Source organism: Dermacentor variabilis, chromosome 3 (assembly GCF_050947875.1).
Source record: "Dermacentor variabilis isolate Ectoservices chromosome 3, ASM5094787v1, whole genome shotgun sequence".
NCBI lineage: Eukaryota > Metazoa > Arthropoda > Arachnida > Ixodida > Ixodidae > Dermacentor > Dermacentor variabilis.
In genome coordinates, this window is record NC_134570.1 from 136,103,790 (window position 1) to 136,127,576 (window position 23,787).

At 46.3% G+C, this 23,787-nt stretch overlaps 1 protein-coding gene and 1 long non-coding RNA gene across 2 annotated transcripts in view; both read left to right on the forward strand.

The window, feature by feature from the left end:
* Positions 1–15,009, forward strand: part of LOC142574778 (uncharacterized) — a 70,099-nt gene extending 55,090 nt beyond the window's left edge. Inside the window, exons 3-4 of the mRNA XM_075683792.1 lie at positions 14,333–14,491; positions 15,005–15,009. Of these exons, the coding sequence (XP_075539907.1) occupies positions 14,333–14,491; positions 15,005–15,009 (164 nt within the window). The remainder of the gene's footprint in view (positions 1–14,332; positions 14,492–15,004) is intronic.
* A 927-nt stretch (positions 15,010–15,936) lies between these two features.
* Positions 15,937–23,481, forward strand: LOC142574210 (uncharacterized). Its single transcript, XR_012826454.1, has 3 exons — positions 15,937–16,025; positions 18,526–18,594; positions 23,327–23,481. It is a non-coding gene; the product is annotated as an uncharacterized LOC142574210 (long non-coding RNA).
* Positions 23,482–23,787: the final 306 nt, after the last annotated feature.

A 23,787-nucleotide genomic window follows, 5' to 3' on the forward strand; every position in this document is an offset into this window, starting at 1 on the left:
ATTTGACACTTGGAATGTTGTTGTAGAGGATTGCGGATAACCAAGCCTGCTGGAAGACCACTGCGGGGTCACCATGCCGTCTTGCTGCTTCCTTCGTGGGAGCACGTACACCGACTGCATCGTACTGCTCCTGCGTGGTTTCCAGCGTGCCCTTTATAAGCTCATCGAAGACCCAGGATGATCCCCATTTGGCAGGAGCAGCTTGCGGTGGCGTGTATACCTATTTGACACTTCGAATGTTGTTGTAGAGGATTGCGGATAACCAAGCCTGATGGAAGACCACTGCGGGGTCACCATGCCGTCTTGCTGCTTCCTTCGTGGGAGCACGTACACCGACTGCATCGTACTGCTCCTGCGTGGTTTCCAGCGTGCCCTTTATAAGCTCATCGAAGACCCAGGATGATCCCCATTTGGCAGGAGCAGCTTGCGGTGGCGTGTATACCTATTTGACACTTGGAATGTTGTTGTAGAGGATTGCGGATAACCAAGCCTGATGGAAGACCACTGCGGGGTCACCATGCCGTCTTGCTGCTTCCTTCGTGGGAGCACGTACACCGACTGCATCGTACTGCTCCTGCGTGGTTTCCAGCGTGCCCTTTATAAGCTCATCGAAGACCCAGGATGATCCCCATTTGGCAGGAGCAGCTTGCGGTGGCGTGTATACCTATTTGACACTTGGAATGTTGTTGTAGAGGATTGCGGATAACCAAGCCTGATGGAAGACCACTGCGGGGTCACCATGCCGTCTTGCTGCTTCCTTCGTGGGAGCACGTACACCGACTGCATCATACTGCTCCTGCGTGGTTTCCAGCGTGCCCTTTATAAGCTCATCGAAGACCCAGGATGATCCCCATTTGGCAGGAGCAGCTTGCGGTGGCGTGTATACCTATTTGACACTTGGAATGTTGTTGTAGAGGATTGCGGATAACCAAGCCTGATGGAAGACCACTGCGGGGTCACCATGCCGTCTTGCTGCTTCCTTCGTGGGAGCACGTACACCGACTGCATCGTACTGCTCCTGCGTGGTTTCCAGCGTGCCCTTTATAAGCTCATCGAAGACCCAGGATGATCCCCATTTGGCAGGGGCAGCTTGCGGTGGCGTGTATACCTATTTGACACTTGGAATGCTGTTGTAGAGGATTGCGGATAACCAAGCCTGATGGAAGACCACTGCGGGGTCACCATGCCGTCTTGCTGCTTCCTTCGTGGGAGCACGTACACCGACTGCATCGTACTGCTCCTGCGTGGTTTCCAGCGTGCCCTTTATAAGCTCATCGAAGACCCAGGATGATCCCCATTTGGCAGGAGCAGCTTGCGGTGGCGTGTATACCTATTTGACACTTGGAATGTTGTTGTAGAGGATTGCGGATAACCAAGCCTGATGGAAGACCACTGCGGGGTCACCATGCCGTCTTGCTGCTTCCTTCGTGGGAGCACGTACACCGACTGCATCATACTGCTCCTGCGTGGTTTCCAGCGTGCCCTTTATAAGCTCGTCGAAGACCCAGGATCATCCCCATTTGGCAGGAGCAGCTTGCGGTGGCGTGTATACCTATTTGACACTTGGAATGTTGTTGTAGAGGATTGCGGATAACCAAGCCTGCTGGAAGACCACTGCGGGGTCACCATGCCGTCTTGCTGCTTCCTTCGTGGGAGCACGTACACCGACTGCATCGTACTGCTCCTGCGTGGTTTCCAGCGTGCCCTTTATAAGCTCATCGAAGACCCAGGATGATCCCCATTTGGCAGGAGCAGCTTGCGGTGGCGTGTATACCTATTTGACACTTCGAATGTTGTTGTAGAGGATTGCGGATAACCAAGCCTGATGGAAGACCACTGCGGGGTCACCATGCCGTCTTGCTGCTTCCTTCGTGGGAGCACGTACACCGACTGCATCGTACTGCTCCTGCGTGGTTTCCAGCGTGCCCTTTATAAGCTCATCGAAGACCCAGGATGATCCCCATTTGGCAGGAGCAGCTTGCGGTGGCGTGTATACCTATTTGACACTTGGAATGTTGTTGTAGAGGATTGCGGATAACCAAGCCTGATGGAAGACCACTGCGGGGTCACCATGCCGTCTTGCTGCTTCCTTCGTGGGAGCACGTACACCGACTGCATCGTACTGCTCCTGCGTGGTTTCCAGCGTGCCCTTTATAAGCTCATCGAAGACCCAGGATGATCCCCATTTGGCAGGAGCAGCTTGCGGTGGCGTGTATACCTATTTGACACTTGGAATGTTGTTGTAGAGGATTGCGGATAACCAAGCCTGATGGAAGACCACTGCGGGGTCACCATGCCGTCTTGCTGCTTCCTTCGTGGGAGCACGTACACCGACTGCATCATACTGCTCCTGCGTGGTTTCCAGCGTGCCCTTTATAAGCTCATCGAAGACCCAGGATGATCCCCATTTGGCAGGAGCAGCTTGCGGTGGCGTGTATACCTATTTGACACTTGGAATGTTGTTGTAGAGGATTGCGGATAACCAAGCCTGATGGAAGACCACTGCGGGGTCACCATGCCGTCTTGCTGCTTCCTTCGTGGGAGCACGTACACCGACTGCATCATACTGCTCCTGCGTGGTTTCCAGCGTGCCCTTTATAAGCTCATCGAAGACCCAGGATGATCCCCATTTGGCTGGAGCAGCTTGCGGTGGCGTGTATACCTATTTGACACTTGGAATGTTGTTGTAGAGGATTGCGGATAACCAAGCCTGATGGAAGACCACTGCGGGGTCACCATGCCGTCTTGCTGCTTCCTTCGTGGGAGCACGTACACCGACTGCATCATACTGCTCCTGCGTGGTTTCCAGCGTGCCCTTTATAAGCTCGTCGAAGACCCAGGATCATCCCGTTTGGCAGCTGCACCTTGCGGCGGCGTGAATACCTATTTGACATTTGCACTGTTGCTGTACAGGTCAGTATGCCTCTACCGAGTTTGTTGTATATTTCGCACCTTTTTCCTGCCGTAGATCCTGCTGCTATTCTTGGTGCTTACCTTTCTTAAATTGTACATTACTGCCCCAGTGTCTCTTTTTCTTGCGTCGTGCGTAATATTGCTGGTTTAAACCACGTACTGCCTGCATAGCATGGCAAAATAAATAAATAAATTGTTTGAGGATTTCAAACGAACAATAATGCAGGAATTTCGTGATTTTCAAGAAAGCCTTGAGGGAGATCTAAGAAACGATATCCGTGAAATAAAGACCACCCTGAACTTCATGACAGATTGCTACGAGCCAATGAAGGTGTTCGTAAGTCGAACTGAGACGCAACATCACACCTTGAAAGAAAATGTCAAGGAATTGAAGGATGAGTGTGATGCTCTGCGTGCGTAGCTGAAACAAAATGAGACTAGCCTTTTACAAAGTGAACAGCACTCAAGATGCAATATTGTGGAAAGTTAGCGGCGTGTCCCATGCTCCTCACGAAAATGTCAGAGAAACCGCCGAAAAATTACGACAAGCTTAGACATGCACTTTGATGACTCTGACATTGAAATCTGTCATCGCACTAAAACATCAGGCAATACTACTGCCCCAGACATTGTCATTCACTTTTCACGAAGATTACCACGAGGCACGTTTTTAGAGAACGCAAGAAAGCAAAGAGGATAGTGTTTGCTTTCTTGTCTACTGATGACTTAATCTTTCCATCAAACATGTCTGTTTTTGTAAGCGAGTATTTGTGCCCTGCCATGGAGCGACTATTCGGTGCCGCGAATGGGAAAAGGAAAGATTGCCAATGGTAGTATGCGTTGACAAGAAACGTCAAGATATTTGTTCGCAAATCAGATGGGACGGCTGTTGTTGTGATAAATGGCCTGGATGACTCATCTAACATCAAGTACGGAAACTTCTCTTCGTCTTTTTTCATTTTACTTGTGTTTTACGTTACAGTTGTGGGTTTGTTATTAAGCGGTGTCATTGTCTTGGTGAAAGCACAGAGATAATGGTTGTCATTTTTTCACCAAAACGTTCCTTCCTTGGGAAAGAAAAAGATGAAATGGAAGTGCTCCTGGAAAGCATAAATGCTCCTTTCCCGGCAATAATGCCAAGAGAAACATGGTACAGTAGTATCACAGGTGTTTTGCCCACCCGCCTTTCAGTGCCTTTATCGAAACTGTGAGAATAAATGTGCAGGCGGTGCGGCTATTGTTGTAATGGAAGGCATCATATATGAAACTGTGGGCGACTTCTGTGTTATCAACCCAGATGTCGAAGTACTTACACTGCGCAGCAGCGACAATTTGTCTGGCGTCATCTACCGCCCACACTCCGTTGATTTTAATCGGTTTCAGTGTTTCACTGGCAAACTTTTCAATCATGTAGTAGAAGGAAATTTTATTCTTTTCCTGGGAGGCGAAACGTGGGCATGCTTAGACACACGCACTACAGGAAAGAACTTAAGTACCTCATACTTGTAAAGAGGTTGAGCAATGTAGTTACAGTGCTAACATGAGTTACTCACTAAACTGCCACTCTGTCTGACCTTTGTATTACAAACGCTTATTTTGATGACGTAAAAGGGGATGTTACTTATACGGATATCGGCGACCATTTAGGTATCTTTATGTTAATCAGCAGTACCTGCCAGTTAATAAAAAAGAGCACACCAATTCATTATATTCAAGATATAACAACACGTTCTCTAGAAATTTTTCGCAGCTCCATTAGTCTGCATCAATGGAACAGCGTTCTCAATTCAAACAGTCAAATTGCGTACACTGCTTTCATCACTACTTCTTAAAAGATATACCACGAACATTTTCTATTCAAAAGGTTTAAGAAACCTTCGAAAGCTCGATAATCTTGGGTTATTTATGAATTATTAAATATGTTTAAGCATAAAAATGCCCTGTACGCCCATATTGTACACATAAAGCCACGAAGACCGCTGCGCAGCTGCATTCTGTATTCCCTCTCTAAGCTATACGTGGCCTGGCCGTCTGGACTGTATAGCCTCGTCGACAGTTGTTGAAGGCGTAGCAATAGCTTCTGCTCTGCGCAAATTAAAGACTTTGCCTCCGCAGAATGTTGTTGTCCTTACGGACTCAAAGGCTGCATTACAACAAGTATACCGTGGTTTGCCATCCCTCAAGTTCCCACGCAAATCGCTAGCCATCGTGAAAGAACTGAACAACAAAGGCTTCACAGTAAAGTTTCAGTGGCTTCCCTCCCACATTGGTATCTCAGGAAACGGAAAAGCTGATGCGCTTGCTTACGCAGGGCTCTATCATCCTCCCAAAATCAAGGCCCCGAAGAGTGATCAAGTGCAAAAATCTGACATTCGAAATCACTTTGCGTCGCTTTGGGTTCCACCGCATATGCCCTGCGTAACCAAGCGATTGCACCGAGAGGAAGCGACACTTCTATATCCAATAAGGACAGGATCTGCTAATACACCGGCCTGGTTATTTAAAACGGGCCGAATCAATTCTCCGAACTGTGCGGCATGCAATGAGACAGGAGACATTGAGCACTTTTTGTGGTCCTGCCAGCAATTCCAAAATGAAAGAGACACTCTCCTGAAGAATCCGCAAAACAAGGACCTTCCGCATGCGTGCCTGCAACACCTTATATTTCCAGAGGGATCAGTTCTGGCCCGCAAAGAAACTTCACGTCTACTCATCGAATTCTTAAGAGAGACTGGCTTGATAGACCTATGGTGACACCCTTCAGCGGTATTGTGCGAGACGCTCGGGCGGAGCAATTGCCGGCCTTGTTCGCCAGGCTAAACACGCCTGTTGCTACAATTCACCACCACCACCACCACCACCACCAATGTAGGTCATACCGAAATCAACTTCCAAGTACACTGAGAGCAGCTAAATACTTATATCTTCAAAACTTGTTTTCAGAACCTGCGACTCCGCGATCAGATGTGACATGGAGAAATTTAAACTCCCCGGCTATGTACAGTTAAATCTTCGATTCTTCCTGGTTGCTTTCTTTGTCAAGGTAAACAACTATCTGGCGCAACACTAGCTAATGCTTTTAACGATTTCTTCGTTGAGCAAGTTAATGGTTGCAGTAAGTCGTACAGTGCTTCATTTATTGGAAACATTAGCGCGAAGTCATTCATTCTCACTCCCACTTACTGTACTGAAGTTTCTTCTTCTATAAACTCAGTCAAGCATAGTAAACCGCAGGACACAGATAGCGTTTAAATAAGGTCTGTAAAGCATGTCCTTGACATCATTTGTCCTGTTACTACTCACATGCATAACGTGATTCTGTCGTCTGGCCGATTTCCGAAAGACATACAAATAGCTCGAGCACAGCGGGTGTCTCTAAAAGGGTGACAAAAATTTACTATGCAATTATCATCCAATTTCGATCTTACCTGTGTTCTCAAAAGACATTCAAGAATACAGTTCAATATAAAGTAATATCATATCTTGACAAAAATAATTTCCTAGGCAATTAGCAACATGGTTTCAGGAAGGATGTTTCCACAGAGACAGCTCCTTTAACTCAAAAAGAAACTATTTTGCAAGCGTTCAACAATAAAAAAAATTAATTATTGGAACATTTGCAGATTTATCCAAAGCATTTGATCTTGTTAATTATAAAATTTTAGTCGTTAAGCTCCTGACTTTTGGTATCCGTGGCACAGCCTTAGACTTCTTTAAATGCTACTTATCGTATCGAGCACAATATGTAGAGATAGAAATGGAAAAGTCCATTCTTCAGTGTATAAGTGTAGGAGTGCCGCAAAGGAGCATCCTTGGGCCACTCGTGTTCATAATCGATGTAAGCGATATGTCAAAAAGCTCAGAAGAGGCCAAATTTATTTTTTATGCAGATGACACAGTAATCTTTATTACTGCTACATCGGAGGCTGAACTAAAGCTTCAAGGGAACAAAGCGCTAAGAGATTTTAAAGAGACTGATGCAAGCTGATTACATATAGATACGAGAAAGACAAAAGTTGGGTACATGCAAACAGGCAAAAACTTAGGAAGTCGAATAAAAATTAAAATAGGTACAAATAAATTAGGCATTGTTAACACGGTCTTTCACATTAAGTGTAACATTCTCTAAAGATCTAAGCTGGAACAATTATGTGGAACAAGACAGAAAAAAGGTGTCGTCTGCTGTGGGAACAATATCACGTTTGAAATGTTTCCTGCCCATTAAAATTAAGATACTACTTTACAATGGTGTAGTGTTCGTAGTTTTACAATACTTCAACCTCGTTTGGGGCACCACTAGCACTCATACCTCACGAAATTGCATTTGCTTCAGAAAAAAGCAGTGCGATGCATTGCAATTGTTCCTTGCTCATTTTCCGCAAAAAATTTGTTGGTAAAGTTGGACATTTTACCTGTGTTCATTCAGTACGACTATCGTTTAATTTTGAGCTACAAGACTCATTTGGGGTCTAATGAATCTATAGTGTTTCCTGTAGCAGATCTCTACGTAAACCATAGCATCCGTGATACTAGGCATAAATAAGTCATACCATAACAAGCTAACAAACACTGACACCAAGGACAACATAGGAGAATATAATTGCGCTTAATACATGAAAATAAAGAAACAATAAGTTAATAGAAATTAAAGTGGATGAAAAAACAACTTGCCGCAGGTGGGAACCGAAACCACATCCTTCGCATTTCGCGGGCGACGCTCTACCAATTGGGATACCGCGGAGCTAATTTCCTATCCACTTTCTTGGGTATTTATGTATCCTAGTAGAACCCTGAGAGTGTTAGCCAGCGCCACAACTCACAGACCTTGGCGGCGGACGTGATACGTCCTTTTTGCCGTAGGCGTCACGAGAACGTGATCTTTGTGGGTGAAGGCAACAGGTCAATAAACCCACATATGCTACCTGAAGGCATCAATGTAGCCGGATTCGAGACCCTCGTTGTGCAATAGACGACAAGACACTGGGTTAACTGAGGGGCCCGATTTTTATAAGTCATATCATAAGAAGCCAACATGGGTATTTATGTGTCCTAGTAGCACCCTGGGAGTGTTAGCCAGCGCCACACCTCACAGACCTTGGCGGCAACGTGAAACGTCCTTTTTGCCGCAGGCGTCACGAGAACGTCATCTTTTTTGGGGTGAAAGCAACTGGTCAATAAACCCACATATGCTACCTGAAGGCATCAATGTAGCCGGATTCGAGACCCTCGTTGCGTAATAAACGAGAAGAAAGGGGGTTAACCGAGCGGCCCAATTTTTAAAGGTCATATCATAAAAAGCCAACAAACACTGACACCAAGGACAACATAGGGGAAATTACTTGTGCTTAATAAATGAAATAAAGAAACAATTATTTAATAAAAATTAAAGTTGAAAAAACAACTTGCCGAAGGTGGGAACCGAACCCACCTGCGGCTGTTGGCTTCTTATGATATTGTTGCGTGTGGAAGGACACAGACAGAAGAGGGTATTTACAGGCTATTTACACGGGAGCCAGGCAGCCAGGCCAACACTCGCTCGCGCCAAGCGCACCGACCAACTTCATCGTCGTTCTGGCGGCGGCTCGTCTCTTGAGCATCGCTCGATGATATCGTAATGCTATCCTCCGGCGGCAAAAGTACCGCCGCGTGATGTTAAATATCCAAGGCGCGTGGACAGCTGTAGGGCTTCAGTCGGGCGACGTGGACAATGTCACTGCTGGTCACAGCGGAGGACGTAGTGGGCGTGGCTAGAATGATTTCATAGGTGACATTGGTCACTTTGCGGACCACGCGATATAGGCCTGTGTAACAAGAAAGCAGTTTTTCACAAAGGCCAACTTTACGCGAAGGTGATCAAAGCAACACGATGCTGCCGGGCACAAGATGGAAATGACGGTGATGGAGGTCGTAGCGCTGCTTCTGATTGTCTTGAGACAATTGTAGACGAGCGCGAGCAATTTGGCGATGATGATGATGATGAAAAACGTTTATTTGCTCTATTTTGCAGTGATTTTTGCGGCTTCAGATGGAGTCTTCCATCTTCTCTCCAGGGTCGGTTCCCCTAGTCCAGGCATGATGAGCATGGACGATTGCATCACGGGCATAATAGCTAGTTGAAGCTGTGGCGGACGAAAACACAGTCTCTAGTGGTAGAGTTGTTTCACGGCCATACAAGAGGTAAAACAGGGAAAAGCCAGCAGTTTCGAGATGGGAAGAGTTGTAGGCAATGGTGATGTAAGGTAGAGCCAGGTCCCAGTCACGGTGGTCGTCGGAAACGTATTTGGATAGTATGTCTGTAAGGGTGCGGTTCAAGCTCTCAGTGAGGCCGTTCGTTTGGGGGTGGTAGGAGGTGCTAAATTTATGACGTATTGAGCAGGCACGAATGATGTCGTCGGTGAATTTGGCCAAAAACGTACGTCCAAGGTCTGTTAGCAATTGACGCGGAGCACCATGCATCCAAATGATATCATGTAGGAGAAAGTCCTCAACATCAGTTGCGCAACTGGTCGGAAGAGCACGGGTTACGGCGTAGCGGGTCACGTAGTCCGCCGCGACTGCAACACCCTTGTTTCCTGATGTAAATTCCGGAAATGGGCCGAGAAGGTCTAAGCCGACACGATGAAAGGGCTCAGCAGGAATGTCGAGCGGCTGCAGGTAACCAGCGGGGAGCTCGGAAGGCTTCTTGCGTGGTTGGCAAAGTTCACAAGCGGCGACATAACGTCGTCTGGAACAAAACGACCAAAGTACGAGCATAGCCCTACAAAACTTCGAACGTCTGCGGCTGTCTTCGGAGCCGGAAACTCTCTGACAGCACGAGTTTTGTCGGGATCAGGCTGTACTCCGGAAGCGCCAACGAGATGGCGCAGAAGAGTAATTTACCGGTGGCCAAAACGACACTTAGACGAGTTCCGTTGCAGCTTCGCCCTTCGAAGTACATCAAGTATAGTTGTGAGACGTTCAAGGTGAGTGTCGAACGTTGACGAGAAGACGATGACATCGTCGAGGTAGCAGAGGCATATGGACCATTTGAAACCTTGGAGCAGGGAGTCCATCATATGCTCAAAGGTGGCAGGGGCATTGCATAATCCAAACGGCATTACTTTAAATTGGTATAGGCCATCAGGTGTGATGAACGCGGTTTTTTCTCTATCCATATCGTCAACAGTAATCTACCAGTATCCCGAACGAAGATCAATAGACGAGAAATAGCTGGAACCGTGCAGGCAGTCAAGGGCGTCGTCTATACGTGGGAGCGGGTAGACGTCCTTCTTAGTAATGTTGTTCAGATGACGGTAGTGTACACAGAAGCACCACGTGCCGTCCGGCTTCTTAAGCGACACCACAGGTGACGCCCAGGGACTTGAAGAAGGCTCAATGATGCTTTTATCTAGCATTTTGTGGACCTCGTTTTGAATTACTCGGTGTTCCGACGCAGGAACTCGATACGGTCGTCGGTGAATAGGCGTAGCATCGCCAGTAAGAATCCGATGCTTGACCGCGAGCGTCTGGCCTAAAGGGCGATCGGCGAAGTCGAAAATATCTCGGTAGGACGATAATACTTGGCAAAGCTCTTCAGCCAATGCAGAGGACAGGTCTGTCGCAACCATTTTCTTTATGTTGGGATCGGCACACGAGGCTGGCGTGAGCGGCATGCTGAGCTCACGAGAACCATCGGTCGATAACGCTGCCACGTATTGGTCGCCGAGACAATCAACGGTGGCAAGGCAAATAGCATGCGGTAGAATTTGCTTTGCAAATGCAAAGTTACAGACAGCATGCGAGAGCGGTTCCCAGTAATATTAAGTATAATGTGAGGCACTGTAACGTCATACCTTATGGGAATGTCGGGCAGAGCAGTGACAAGGTACTCGCCATCAGGAAAACGTGGGAAAGGTAACAGTTCAATGTAGGCTATTGACTTTGGCTGCAGGCGATAAAAGCCGGTGGGACGTAAGCGGCAGTGGGGTGCGTCAGAAGGTTCTGCGAGCATCGGCAACTCAAGGCGAAGGGTACTGGAAGAGCAGTCAATAAAGCAGAATGTGCGGAGAAAAAATCGAGGCCGAGAATGAGGTCGTGGAGGCAATGAGCAATTACGGTGAAGAGGACAGGAGTGTGGCGGCCGGCGATGCTGACACGTGCCGTACACATGCCGATGATAGGCACAGTACAGCCATCCGCAACGCAGACCACGCGTGCCGACGCTGGGGTGAGGAGCTTGTTCAGTCGTCGTCAGAAGGCAGCACTCAAAATAGAAAGATATGATCCTGTATCGATGAGTGCCTAGACAGGATAGCCATCAACGTCAACGTCAAGAAGGTTTCGGATCGTGGGTAACGTGAGCAGAGGATTTAGGGTAGGGTCGACAACGCTGCTTCACCTCCATAAGCTGCAGTACCTAGTTTTCAGGCTGGATCTTGGAGGCGATAGGCGGCGAAGAGAAGCGACGGGGTTCGGGCGAACGAGACTGATGGCGTCGAGGTGAGGCAGAGCGGCTGTAGCGAAGGTTCCGAGCAGGAGCATCAGTGGCAGTGGATTCGTAGCGTGTGGTATAGGGAATGGCAGGTTAATTGGCGTGCGAATAAGCTGTGGCGCATGTTCAAGGAGGTGGTGGCCATCGGTTGCGGCAGTGACAAGCGACGTGGCCGATGCGACAGCAGTGGAAGCAGATGCGCCAGTCATCAGGGGTACGCCAGTCGTACGGGTTGCGGCGAAATGTGGCGGAAAAGGACTGCTGAGGACGAGGAGGGCCGCTAGAGAACTGGGTAACGCTGAGTTGAGACGTGGAACACACGGAGTTCAGCCCCATGTTCTGAAATTGCTGTCGAACGACGGCCTGAATCATCGCAATGGTGGTTGCTAGCGGATCGGGAGGCGTCGTGGAGAAAGCTGGCGAACAGGCGGCCTCGAGGTCGCGGCGAACAATATGGGTAACGTCACCACAGGTGGTGGTCTGACGTGGTCGACCCTCACATGTCGACGTAGCAGCAGCGTTGGGTAGCCGCGTGATGTGGTGTGGGATACGGCGGCTCTTAGCTTGTTCAAGGCGAAGGCATTCTTTGATGATGGCATCGATAGTCGAGACGTTGCCGAAAACAATCAAAATGAAAGCGTCGTTGGCTATGCCTTTTAGAACACGTCTCATTTTATCTGCTTCGGACATAGCATCGTAAGCTTTGCGGCATAGAGCAGAGTCGTCAAGGATGTAGGAAACGTACGGCTCCGTAGATGACTCAACACCAGACGCAAGAGCCTTTCTCGCGGCAGCCTTGCGCCCAATGGAGTCGCCGGACACTTCCAGTAGCTTCTCTTTGAAACTGTCCCAACTAGTTATCTCGTCGTCATGCGTTTGGTGCCATACTCGTGGGGTGCCGCCGAGATAAAAGATGACATTGGCGAGCATAATCGTTGGGTCCCACCTGTTATTAGCACTCGCGTGTTCATAGAGCTTGATCCAGTCGTCAACATCCTGTCCCTCCTGGCCAGAGAACACACCTGGGTTGCGATGTGGCGCGACCGTGACGATTGGAGCAGTGGGACAAGCCGATGCCGTTGCAGTGGTAGGCGCTTTACCGGGAGGCATGGTGACAATCTCGGTGTGCCGACCACTTCGTAGTTCCGTAGTGAGGACGGGGATCGCTGACCTCTACCAGAATGTTGCGTGTGGGAGGACACAGACAGAAGAGGCTATTTACAGGCTATTTACACTGGAGCAAGGGAGCCAAGGCGACACTCGCTCGCGCCAAGGGCACCGACCAACTTCATCGTCCTTCTCGCGGCGGCTCGTCTCTTGAGCATCGTTCGATGATATCGTAATACTATGACTTATAAAAGTCAGGCCCCTCGGTTAACCACCTTTCTTCTAGTTTATTACAAAACGAAAGTCTCGAATACGGCAACATTGATGCCTTCAGGTAGCGTATGCGGGTTTATTGACGAGTCGCATTCACCCAAAAAGATAACGTTCTCGTGACGCCTGCGGCAAATAGGGCGTTTCACGTGCGTCGCCAAGGTCTGTGAGTTGTGGCGCTGTCTAACACTCCCAGGGTTCCACTAGGACACATAAATACCCATGTTGGCTTCTTATGATATGACTTATAAAAATCGGGCCCCTCAGTTAACCCACTTTCTTGTCGTTTATTACACAACGAGGGTCTCGAATCCAGCTACATTGATGCCTTCAGGTAGCATATGTGGGTTTATTGACCTGTTGCCTTCACCCAGAAAGATCACGTTCTCGTGATGCCTACGGCAAAAAGGACGTATCACGTCCGCCGCCAAGGTCTGTGAGTTGTGGCGCTGGCTAACACTCTCAGGGTTCTACTAGGATACATAAATACCCAAGAAAGTGGATGGAGAAACAGCGCCGCGGTAGCTCACTTGGTAGAGCGTCGCACGCGAAAGTCGAAGGTTGTGGGTTCGGTTCCCACCTGCGGCAAGTTGTTTTTTCATCCACTTTAATTTCCATTAAATTATTGTTTTTTTGTTTTCATTTAATGTGCACAAGTAATTTCCCCTATGTTGTCCTTGGTGTCAGTGTTTGTTGGCTTCTTATGATATGACTTATAAAAATCGGGCCCCTTGGTTAACCGCCTTTCTTCTGGTTTAGGCATCAATAAGTATGGCATGGGGTCCGTACAGCTCAAACCAATTACGATAAGCAATCATTACCATACACTATGGCCATTCTACTTAATAAACTCGCAAAGGAAGAGTTTGATCCTTTGTGTAACTTAAACCATACAACAAGGCTATTTCGTGAGGTATACCATATATGCAACTAGTGTTGTGTATGATTCTTGTTTCGCTTGCATTGTAGTCACGCATGCGTGCTAGCGCAGTATCTGTGTATATATATATATATATATATATATATATATGTATGTAGATCTATGTGCATAAGCTTGCGTACACATAGATCTTGCGTCTGTGTATATGTGCATAATGTATATATGTCTATGTATTTGTATCTTTATAATATAGATATGCATGTTTCCAGAAGAGGGTGTGTGTTGTGTTTTTCGGCGCTACAATCCTCTTCTGGAAACATGCACCAACTAGCCCCCCGACAAGTATTACTCAGAGATGCATGTACACGCGTATTTGTTATGCTTGAATGTGCATTTCGTCCCAAGCATTATTTTTTTCTGTGAGCATCGCATTTTTATGATATTCTGCAGTGCTCTGCTGTTAGTATAAGGGGGCAGGACCCTCGTCAAGCTGTACCCCAGCTTTTAGTCATGTCTGCTCTTTTTCAAGGTGAAAAAGAAAATAAAAACGACTGATTGATTGATTGATTGATTGATTGAGGTGGGATGAGGGAGGTGACGGGTGAACTAGTGCTTTGTATACGCCTACCCCCTTCCCCTCTCCCTCCCCTTGGCTAGGCCCCTATTACAACGCAATTCTGGACTACTTGCAGATGACGAATTTCCGTGCGCAAAACTATGGTGTCCTGCAGTCAAACAAGTTTCGCAGAACAAGTACCTGTGTCGTGCAGCCTTAGATCCTGAATTATCAGCGACTGCCACAACGGCTACGGGAGAAGGGACAGAAGAGCAAGAAGAACCAACCATACAGCGTAAGCATGGTTCTTCAGGGGCATTAGTGGCGTATCGTTGGGAAAAAAAGTGTGCGTAAAAATAGTCAAAGCATTGTTGTTAAGAGGTGCTCTTAAAGGCCTGACGTTCTTTCCGTGTGCTCTGAACTCAAAGTGACATTCGCGTATCGCGTTGCGCCAAATCGCAAACCGACGCAACAGAAAAGTTTTAGGTATACTTGCCGAGATAATGTAATAAACACGTGAAACATTTTTGCAGTAGGTAATAAGATGTTCATGAATACAAACTATTATCAGCAGTAAAAATATTGTCAATGAGCGGTTTCATAAAGGTCCAAACTGTAATGAACAGCAGCGTTAAAACACGCACTTCCCAGAGTGTGATATTTACGGCTGGTAAGTGGCCATACATTTAAGCACACTCCCTCTATAAGTAAGAGAATGTCATGAGTAACCAAATTTGCTGAAGAAATCTGCACGACTTTCATTTCGTGGTGAAGAAATTTTTGTGCATACTTGTGGTGTTGCTTTCAGTCTAAGTACAGATATATCTATCGTGGAATCCCAAATTAACGTTACCCGAGCGAAACCTTTGCAGTTGTAAAAAAGTCGCAGTTGCTCCCGAAAGGCAAAGCATCAATTGCAACAGAAAATTAGTGGACAGCCATATGAATTAAGGATTGTGGTTTTATCGTCCGTATAAACATGCAAACGTAGGCAAACTAATTAAATTAAAAAGCACGGCACCACGCGCGAACAAACAAACATGAACAGCTCTAACTCGATAAGCGCACAAACTCTCTGTCAAAACGCTGGCGTGAGGAAACGCGGTGGCAGCAGCCAGCCACGTGACATTCGTGCTCTCTATCACATCAACAAAAAAGTGGTTGCCGAGAACACGCAGCTATCGCTTACACACACGCCGCTATCGTCGGCTCCCGTCGCAAGCCTTTGCTCGCACATACAGCATTGGGCGCGCGGTGACGGTGTTGTCGCCCTTGAACGGCATACGGAGCCTCACTGCGACGGCGATGTGAATGGTGGAAATGCGCTTAGAGTGTACATATAATTGCTATCGCAATAAAAGAAGAGTCGTCCTAATTTGGTGTCGAACTCGAGACCTCCGCCCTACTGGGTGTTGTACCATCTGAGCTAACCAGGAGGCTGAGAGATTGCAGTTATAGATAAAATAAAATTGGCAGCTTCCAACGCAGGTCGATGCTATGAAAAATCACTTCTGGAGCGATTCGCAAGGTGGAGGCGGTTTTTCATCACAGGAATGCTTGTTATCCGCCATAGATAGGAAAGAAGCTACCCAAAACGGTTCCATTATAAAAAAAAATCGTATCGGCTTCTCCCAATAACGGTTTCGCTTTCCACATTACTGGCTTGTGACGCAAGAAGTGATTCGAGACGACTGTACTTAACTGAGTATTTTTGCCTCTTCTCATAAATGTTCTCTGCAGAGGAGCAGGAACCAGTAGAAGAAAAACCTGTTCCGAGTGGGCAACCAAAGACACACAAGGAAGAACCAGTCAAAATGCGGATGCCTTGGGTACGTGATGGTTTGTGAATTTCGTTGTCTGAAGAGCAGATAGTAAAGCCTAGGCAAGGGCTTCGGTGACTACTGCGCGCGCACATGGCTGGATAGCATATGTGGCTGTGCACGAATAGTGATGTTTGAGACCGAATCAAATACGAGTTGAATAGCGCCAGAACGGAATCGAATCGAATGAAATACTGAACGCTTTCCAAATAGCTTCCTAATTAGGAACAGTCGTGCTGACAATTAATATAAAATGATCGTCTCATCTCAGTATTCTAAATCTAAGCAACGTTTTTTTCGTTACGCACTACGTTAGGAAGAGTTACTTATTAAAAACACAAATGGAGTATTAGAAGCAAACAAGTAGCTTCTTCGCATGTATAGGGCTCCTTACAGAGTGCGAGTCGCACTCTGCGACGATTAAATTTGATGACCGAATCGAATAGGGCGTTGTTTGACTCGTTATCTGAATGTTTCGAATATTCGGAAACCGCTTTCGACTGTGAATCCGTGATTGTTGCAGTGAGATTTACATTTACACGTGTATTATTTTTTATTGTTATTCCTGCTACCCTATCATGAATGGCTACTATTAGGAACCTTGCCATGTTTAATTATAGAGCTTTCGTATTAAAATTTGTTAAGTCCCGATACTTGTGCGTTTCCCCGACATTGAAGTGATTTATTGTAAATGCGGAGGAATATGACGACGTACGCCATCATTTCTTTCGAAAGCAATTTCTTCCTTACGGTGGTCACAAGATCACCTTCATCCACTGCGGTATTCCCTGCTGTGGCTTCGGAAATACGTAGGCAGAACGCACCGCAGTCAGAATCTGTGTCGAGACCTAAGCGCCACACGCATTGCCAGGGCCAATGTTGCCATCCTCTGCCTTTTTGTGCAGTAGCCTGAATAGCACTCAATTTTCCACCAATGGACGGTAAGCTGAAGCTGCTTCATTAGTTACGCGATAGGAATACAGACGTTGTCGCCGTGAAAGAGAAAACGACAAAAGGTAGCGTGACATAGAGTAGGGTCGATGAAGGCAGAGAGCACCGTGCAGCGCGATGAACGGTTGTCCGAAAAGCACACAGTCTAGTAGCCTGGGTAATTGGCAAAGAACTGCTCGTAGCCAAAACTGTGCCTTTTTCGTAAATGCCAAGGCGTGCGGCGATGATCGCTACTACTTACATAGACGAAGATTTAGATTCAGATTCAAATTCATTGCTTCCAAAAAAGAAGTGCTTACAACATCACAAACATATAGACGACGCTCCCAAAGAGAAAGAACTGTAGTGGGACCTTCGGTTAATAATAACAACATTGACGGTGATATTTTTAGACAGCAAATTAGCATTATTGTCAGATAACATCGACGGATCAAAATACATTATTATACATTTTATTTAAAGTCAAACAAACACGAAAAAGCACATTATAAAAGAAAGTCGGAGTAAAGGCAGGGATGAAATTCAAGAAATGACATGTGAGACAGAAGTCAAAAATGCAAAGCCAGATCGTAGTGCAGTTATCGCAAGAAATGATGCTTAAAGCAATTTTTAAATATTTCAACAGAAGCACAGGGTTTTATAGTTGATGGTAATTCATTACAAAAAGAAACTGCGGCCAACACAGATTTTTCTTGCCGTAATTTGTATGAACCACGGGTAAAAAGAAATTGCTGTTTTTCTTCTGTAAATGTTCAACTACAACAAATGAAACGTAAGGTTATTATGAAGGAACTTGTGGAATAAGACGGGTATGTTAAACAGTAACAAATTGCTAGCAGGCAAGATATTGTACACGCGAAGTAACATAGAGGCATTGGATTGCATGGAACTAGAATTGATAATGCTCATTGACTGGTTTTGGATACGTTGAATTGATGGTAAGTGAAAAGCGTACATGTTGCCCTATGAAACAATGCGATAATTAATGTGACTGGTAATGAAAGCATTATACAATGCTAGCAGAGCCTCACGAGAAACAAAAAGGGCGAGCTTTGATTAATGCACGCTTACCAAACGCAGTCTTCTGCTTGAGATGTTAGAAGGGACAGCAAAATGTAAGGCTAGGGTTAAGATGTATGACGAGAAAAGTAACATCGTTTCAGACGGAAACAGAAAGAATTCCCATTTGATAAATTAAGAAACATATTACAGATGCGACAAACGCTTCGTGCATGACGAGTGAGCTTCGTGCATGATGCTGCTAAAAAGAAGTATCCGCCGCATGTAGGTTCCCGACTTCGTCCAAATGGTTGTCTTTTGCTGTGCGTGCTGCAAGCGACTCAAAGAACACATTCAGATCTTTTAAGTGCCGCCACAGGAAAACGTTCTTTGACTGATCCCAGTATAGAAACAAAAACCAGCGATGTTGTTTTTTTTTTCATTGCCTCAAAGAGCTGTTTTTACGCTTACCCTGGCAAACTCGACGGTAGCATTTATAAATAACAGATCCAAATTAATAATTGGCCATCGACTGCCATCCTTTTCGAATAATTCGCAGTTCAGCTACCACTCTGAGGACTGCAAGAACAAAGATGGGAGTAATGCACCTGACGGAAAACTGTGCTTGGTAAGTAAGCATGTATTCCAGTTTTTTATTTGGACTGCTTATATTGCCGAGGAAAATGTATTGACAATCAGTGCTAGCGTTTTTTGTCGACATCTTGCCTTACCAAGCAATGAAATTACCGTAACGCGACTTTAATGCCGGGAAACCAACCTTTCCTTAAGCTCGCCTATATACTTAAGGTTGTGAATGCAGCCTCCAACTCGAACGTACTTAAAGATTTTGGTTCCTGTTGTGGTTAGCAATTGAACGTGCGACCTCGTGCTTAACGCAAGAACGCCAGAGACACCCAGTCTCCTCGGTGGATCGTACTGGCCAGTACTGCAGGGTTGTGGTATTGCAGTCTCGGAGTTGGGCGGTTCTCTGAGGTTTGCTCTGTAGTATACGCCTCCGCTACGCGTCCAAACGGGGAGGTGGACTACGCTACCGGGCGTCACACGGAGACTAAGCTCGCCCGCACTGTTGCCCGAAGTTTCTTTGAAAAAAAGAAATAGAAGGGGCTCTTTATACTTGCGAAAAACGCAAATTCTTACAGCATTTCCGTTTTTGCTGAAAGAAGTCTTCATTTAACAGTAAGCAAATACTGGTATTGGTGTTATTCAAAAGGAGGTCCCACAGCACATGGCTCAAAGGCGACTTTATTATTGAAATTAGTGGAGATCACTACAAGAGAATGTCAACAAACAAGCGAATAGTGCAATGATGAGTTGCGAGGACGAGAGGTTAGAGGAACCGAACCGGGTTTTATTTACATGGCGGTAATGGGGACAACATATTTATAGACACATGCACACTCGTACTGGAGGAAGTAAAGAAGCACATCAAATTTTAACAGCCAATCCCGCAGCTAGATTGTTCTCGGAACATGACCTAAATCATTCTGAAAAAAACACCGCACGCGGAGGAGGTCTCCCAAAAATTATCCGCGCATTAAACCTTTGGAGATGATTGGTGACGGTAATGCGATGGGCATTCTTTCTCGCGACGGGTGTTTGAGTGCTGATTAGGCGTATTACGCGTGCTGGATTCTTGTGAGGGTGGAATTAACGAGAAAGAGAGGGTTCTATAATATATTAATCGGCGCCATCTATCGGTGTCACCGCAAAGCCTGTGCGTAGATTCCGAAATGCACGCAACGTCAGTACGCCAGAACGCCGAGAAACGCGTCATGCAGCGACAGTGCTCCCCTCTCGCGTTTCTTTCTGTACACGCTGCGCCATCTAGTGGGGCAGCACGAAGTCGACGCGTGACCTCGGAGAGAAGAAGCGTGGCAGTCTGGTGCCTTCGAACGCTGGTCCATTCCTTGCTGCAAATCGTGCGGTACATTCTCCATGACCCAAGTTGGCGCAAGGTTCAGAGGCACCATCCTGCCACACTCCGCCTATGATGTTGCACCTTCCTTATCCTATATGACAAAATGACTAGGCATTGCAAGCGTCGCTCAACGCCGTTTTCACGGTCAGACGTTGGCTCCTTGCAGCAATTAGCTGAGCAGGATGCATCCCTCATGGTCGCGACTCCTTTCACAAGTAGAGGCAAGTTGCAGACAACTCGAACGGACTTTGACCTCGTACCCTGGCCTGATGTTGTCTAGGCGTAACAGGTCAAATGATGGTCACGTTAGCGCTCCCATGACCCTTTCGTATGGTCTTCTACTAATGCGCCAGAGGAAGCAGTATGCACTTATGGCGACCTTTAGCGACGTGAACACCGCAGGCGTTGGCTCAAAGCGTCTAGTAAGCCTTCTTGTTCATCGTCCCTTTGTCGTGTTTTTATTACAAAACAATGTTTGGCTCATATGAGGCCCTTCGCTGTGGTCACTTTGTTGTTCAGCCTAATTTAAGGACTCTTCAAAAAAAAATTCAGATCCCATGTCACGATCGAATTGTTGTGCGTGTGACCGCTGCGGCTACAAGGAAACTATCGAACGCAGTCTTTGACAATGTCCCAGATACAGCGCACACACGCACTCACCCGCGACCACGTTGTCGCGGGTGACTACTGATCCCTTTCGAAGGACACAGTCCTGAAAATCCAAAGTATGCAGTCCTCACACCGCAAGAAAGCCAAAGCAGTGTTAAAATTTTTGCGTTCGAGTGGCCTGTTGAGAGAATCTAGTCCTCCTGGACATTCCCCAGCTTCACAATTTATTTTTCGTGCCTTTTCATTTTGTCTTCGTTATTCTTTCCGTCTTTAACTTTTCCATGCCCTTCCCTCGTGCACGATAGCACACCAGTTAACCTCCTTGCCTTTCCCACCAAATATTACTGGTGCCTACTCTAGTGTACTGGAAACAATGTGCACCACATTTTCTTCGAGCAACGCAATTGCTCTTCTTTAAAGACTTGGTGCATGATAATGGGACATCCTGTATAATTCTCTCAATTAAGGAAACGACGCCGTTTCGGATACACTCGATATCAGAATCAACAACAGCCATGCACGGCAGCGCTTATACTCATACTCACATTAAAAGAAAAAAAAGAGAGAGAGAGGTTGCAGTTTATCCGGAAAGGCGAAGCAGAATTAGTGATAGCGAAGTATATGACAATTACACGAAGGAAGATTTCACCACCGAGAGAAGCCAGATTCTTGGTGGTACAAGAGGATTCAAGCCGTGAAATTGAACTGTCGCCTATTATTAGGCCTTGCAAATAAGCATATAAGGCGGTCACGCCAGTGAACAATTCTTCGAGGTCACAGGTAGCTTTTTTTAAATGAAACCGTTCCTCATATGCATATATATATATATATATATATATATATATATATATATATATTATGACTTTCAGCACAGTCAACGGATGGTTTAAGCACGAGGCTACGATTGCGCGCCTGTTTCCTTCCCTCTAAGGCAAACTGCACACGCGGGCAACTTACTCTGGCCACAAAGGGATATCTAGGAAGGCAAAGTGATTCCACCACCGAGAGAAGCCAGATTCTTGGTGGTACAAGAGGACTCAGGCTGTGAAATTAAACTGTCGCCTACAATCAGGGCTTGTGAATACCGATATAAGGCGGTCACGCCAGTGAACTATTCTTCAAAGGTACAGGTAGTTTTTGTTTAAATGAAACCGTTCTTAATAAGCATATATACGTCTTTCATCAAAGGAAACGGATGGTTTAAGCACGAGGCCACGATCGCGCGCCTGTTTCCTTCCCACTGCACTCGCGGGCAACTTGTGTGGCAACAAACGGGAATCTAGGAAGGCAAACGGCTCACGAGTAGGAACGTTGCTGAAAAACGCCCGACACTCTCCGCTCCCTTAATTGTGCAGGGGAAGAGACTCAGAGAGAGAAAGAGACAAAGTGACAGACAGAGAGAGAGAAATGGGGAGGTTTCACACTCACACTCGATAAATAGTTGGTACTGCACTGTATTGAGAGCTGTTGCGGTGCACTTTATTTAAGCAATAGGTGTGGTATATACTGATTGGGCAGTTATACAAATAGGGTCGCCAAGATTCTTTGCGTGAGCCAAACTCAAACTCCTTTCTTAGCATACAAGAATTGAAATTTTGGCAAATTTGTAAGAATTTATACTTGACTTCAAGAGCAATAAAGGAAGCACAAGTAGGAAAACCAAAGACGACGAGAGATACTTCAAAGTTTATCCTCGGCGAAAAAATGAAAGAAAATGAAGGCGCCTACTTATCAGTCGACACAGAGACCAACAGCAAAATACATCAATTAGGCAAGCCCATTCCAAACGACCCAAAATGTTTCAGATAGTTCTAAACGTTAGTTGTGACACGGCAATGTCCGTAAAAGAAACATGGAAAGCGCAAAGCACCGAAAGCGTAACAAATATGGAAACGAGCTTTGCCTCAGGCCTGTATAATATGGGACAGATACTGTTGGATTTAGAGCGATAAGCTACATATCGAGAGGAGCTGTATCGCTTGTGCGAATGTTTATCGAGGGCTGAATGGCACACGTAGTAACATTTTTTACAGCGTCCCTGTATGTGGCCAGCCGATTCGTTCGTCCGTCCGTCTGTGTGTCGCCTGTACGTCGAAATCTCTTCTGGCGCAATCCATGCCCATGCACGAAAGGAAAGAGAGAAAGAGAAGCGCGCGATTGGCTGCGGCAGTAGTGACGTCGTTACTCTCCGTCGCAGCCGAGCGCACGCGCAGAACCTTCTCTCCGGCTCCAAAATGGGTAGGTTACGTGTCATGAGCACTCCTGAGGAACAGCAGTTTTTGATCAGCAATGCCACGAATTGAACCGGGAACGAGCTCGTCTACGCCGGGCCGATGCTGCAGCCCGGGCACAAGAACAGCCTCGTGCAGCCGAGCGCAAGCAGCAAATTGGTACCGAGGAGCCGGCAGCCAACGAAACCATCGTTTAATGAACGGTCGGGATTGATGCAGCGATAAACACGGAGCCGAGCGTTTGAACTTCGCTGGTTAATCCTCTGTGCGGACTGCTTGGGTCATTATATTATATTACATGCTATCAAATACTTGGTAAAATTAACGTGTTCCGCAACTTGGATTAAACAGGAAAACAAATTCAGAAGATCATTTGAATGCAGAAAAGCTATGCAACTTCCCCAGCTGCCCCTCGTTTATTGCGCTTTAGGTCAAGTTTGAATCACTTGTTCCTTTCTTGCTTTCTTTTGGTTCCCTGGCCCATAGTGTTTCCCAACTTTGTGTGCTCTATTTCAAAACCTCCAATTGTTTCTGGTGTGCATCCTCCTGGCGCAAAGAATTTTTTTCTTTTTTTTTTGCAGATTACACCTACGAGACAAAAGCTTGGAACAGGTCATGGGTGCTACTGGGGAAATTGTAAAAAAGGCAAATGTGTAAATGCAGCCTATTCTAGATGTGCAATTATGTAGGACTTGCACAGCTACGAATAAATATTCATAAATAAATAAATAAATAATTAAATAAATATTCTGTGCTCAAATGTATGACTTTGCAACTACCGCATTAAGTAGGTGGGAATAAAATGAACACGTTGCAAGAAAATTGCACTGTTTCCTCGACTGCAAAATAAACACTTTCATCGAATACTGTTTGGGCTAAAAGTTTATTGGCCTTACGTCAGAGAGGGCCGTTCTATGGCTATTATGAGCCCGGCTACGGACGCTCGATGGCGGATGCCGCATTCCTTCCAAGTTGAAATATGCAGACTACAAGGGTTCCCTCGACCATCATGCTAGCTTCAGATAGTGTCTACGGGTACGTT